A 2,265-nucleotide genomic window follows, 5' to 3' on the forward strand; every position below is an offset into this window, starting at 1 on the left:
AAAGAATGATACATAATTTTTTTAATGATACATTTTGAAGAATTTCCTTTATAGTCTGTTCTTCAAAATTAGCAGTCTCAATTTGCAGAAACCAAAGAAGTCACGAAGGTTCAGTGGTAGTATACTGACAACACGGTCACCTATCTCAGGTCTTTGAAGCTAGGACTGCAATCAATAATTTTTTGTCTCTATAGCATTAAACAATTCTTATAAGAAGTATAAGTCATAGCTAAACTCAAATGTCTACAATTCTAATATAGAAACTTTGCATACATATATGAGAAAAAGCCATGTAGATTATATACAAGCAACTCTAGATTGTGTTGGGTGTGTAGGATATGCTTGAGGATGCAGGAAGTGAAAATCAGTGTGGTCTGGGGGCATTTTGTTAAAATTTTCTTAAGTAGTATTATATGTAAACTATGCTTTATGTAAAGAAGTATTTAGAAATCTGGGCAAAAAGCAGGAATGAAGGCATGGATGAAATCAGTTTTTATGAAATGGATGTAATAGCAGGAAAAGGAATGAGAGAGGTGAAAATACATAGATATTTATTTCCTTGGATATCCAAAGTAATTTTCTTTAAAGATGAAAGTCCTATTCTTAATCCTTCGTGATCTTCATACAATTCCAAAAATATAAATTTAACCTCTCTGTTGTATGCTCTTTTCAAGCATTCATTCCACTGGGAGAGTATATGAAAACTTTTTGCTCAGCTAAACAATTGTGTATATTTGAAACATGATGGTAAATTTATTTTAAGGATCTTTAATACAAAAACTGACACTGAAATTATTTGTCAACAAAGAACCAAATATGGGTATGCTAGATTTGTGCACTATTCATGCATGAATTCATAAAGACAAACCTTTTCCACTGTAAGCATTCTTCTTGGAATTATAAAAATATTCATGGGAATGCTGATTTTCAGAGTGGAGGTTATAAAGCTGACATTTTAGGAGAATGAGTATCTCCTAGAGGCTTGTGTGCCTGTATCCAGAGATAGTAAAGGAAGTTTGAAGAAGCTCCTCTCTTTGTTGTAAAAAGAAAAACTTGGAAGGACAACTATACACACTCTAAATTAGAATCTTATATCTCCAGAATTCCTATCTCAACAGAGAAGGTGGAGATGACTGAGGATAACTACTCCTTGACAACTGAATTTATCCTCATAGGATTTACAGATCACCCAGAGTTGAAGAGCCTTCTGTTTGTGGTGTTTCTTACTATCTATCTGATCACCATGGTGGGCAATCTTGGCCTGGTGGCATTGATTTTTATGGAGCGTCGTCTTCACACACCAATGTACATTTTTCTGGGCAACCTGGCTCTGATGGATTCCTGTTGTTCCTGTGCCATAACCCCCAAAATGTTAGAGAACTTCTTTTCTAAGAACAGAGGGATTTCCCTTTATGAATGCATGGCATAGTTTTATTTTCTCTGCCTTGCTGAAACTACAGACTGCTTTCTCCTGGTGGCAATGGCCTATGATCGCTATGTGGCCATATGCAACCCACTGCAGTACCACACCATGATGTCAAAGAAACTCTGCATTCAGATGAACACAGGGGCCTACATAGCTGGAAACCTGCATCCCATGATCCATATAGGGTTTCTCTTTAGGTTAACTTTCTGTGGGTCAAATCAAATTAATCACTTTTTTTGTGATGTTCTTCCATTATACAGACTCTCCTGTGTTGACCCTTATGTCAATGAATTGATGATATTTATCTTTGCAGGTTCAGTTCAAGTCTTCTCTATTACCATAGTCCTAATCTCTTATCTCTGCATCCTTTTCATGATTTTCAAAATGAAATCCAAAGAGGGAAGAGGCAAAGCCTTATCCACTTGTGCATCCCACTTTCTCTCTGTCTCAATATTCTATGGTTCTCTTTATGTACATTCGACCACATTCAGTTAAAGAAGAGGATAAAGATATACCTGTTGCTATTTTTTATACTCTAGTAATCACTTTATTAAAGCCTTTTATTTATAGTCTAAGAAATAAGCAAGTAATAAATGCTATGAAAAAAATTATAAAGAAAAGTTTGTAACATTTTAAAAGAAATATCATCCCCTATGGAAAATTAACTTAAATTTGATCAAATGTTTTTCAAAATCATGGAGTATTGAGAAAGTGAAAAATGACCACTTTAACATAAAATATTCAATTACTAAAACATGATAGTATAGGAGTCAAATAAGTTAAGCAAGCAGAGATTCTGCTATGATGTATTCCAAAATCTAAGTCACTAGCTCCCAGCA

The 2,265-nt window shown here is 34.4% G+C and overlaps 1 protein-coding gene across 1 annotated transcript; it reads left to right on the forward strand.

Moving 5' to 3' along the window:
* Nucleotides 1–1,129: 1,129 nt before the first annotated feature.
* On the forward strand, nucleotides 1,130–2,054 carry LOC110578433 (olfactory receptor 5K3-like). The gene is given in 2 exon segments (XM_021687952.1): nucleotides 1,130–1,893; nucleotides 1,895–2,054. Coding segments are annotated over 2 exon segments (924 nt in total).
* The last annotated feature ends 211 nt before the right edge of the window (nucleotides 2,055–2,265 follow it).

Source organism: Neomonachus schauinslandi, chromosome 1 (assembly GCF_002201575.2).
Source record: "Neomonachus schauinslandi chromosome 1, ASM220157v2, whole genome shotgun sequence".
In the NCBI taxonomy this organism is placed as follows: domain Eukaryota; kingdom Metazoa; phylum Chordata; class Mammalia; order Carnivora; family Phocidae; genus Neomonachus; species Neomonachus schauinslandi.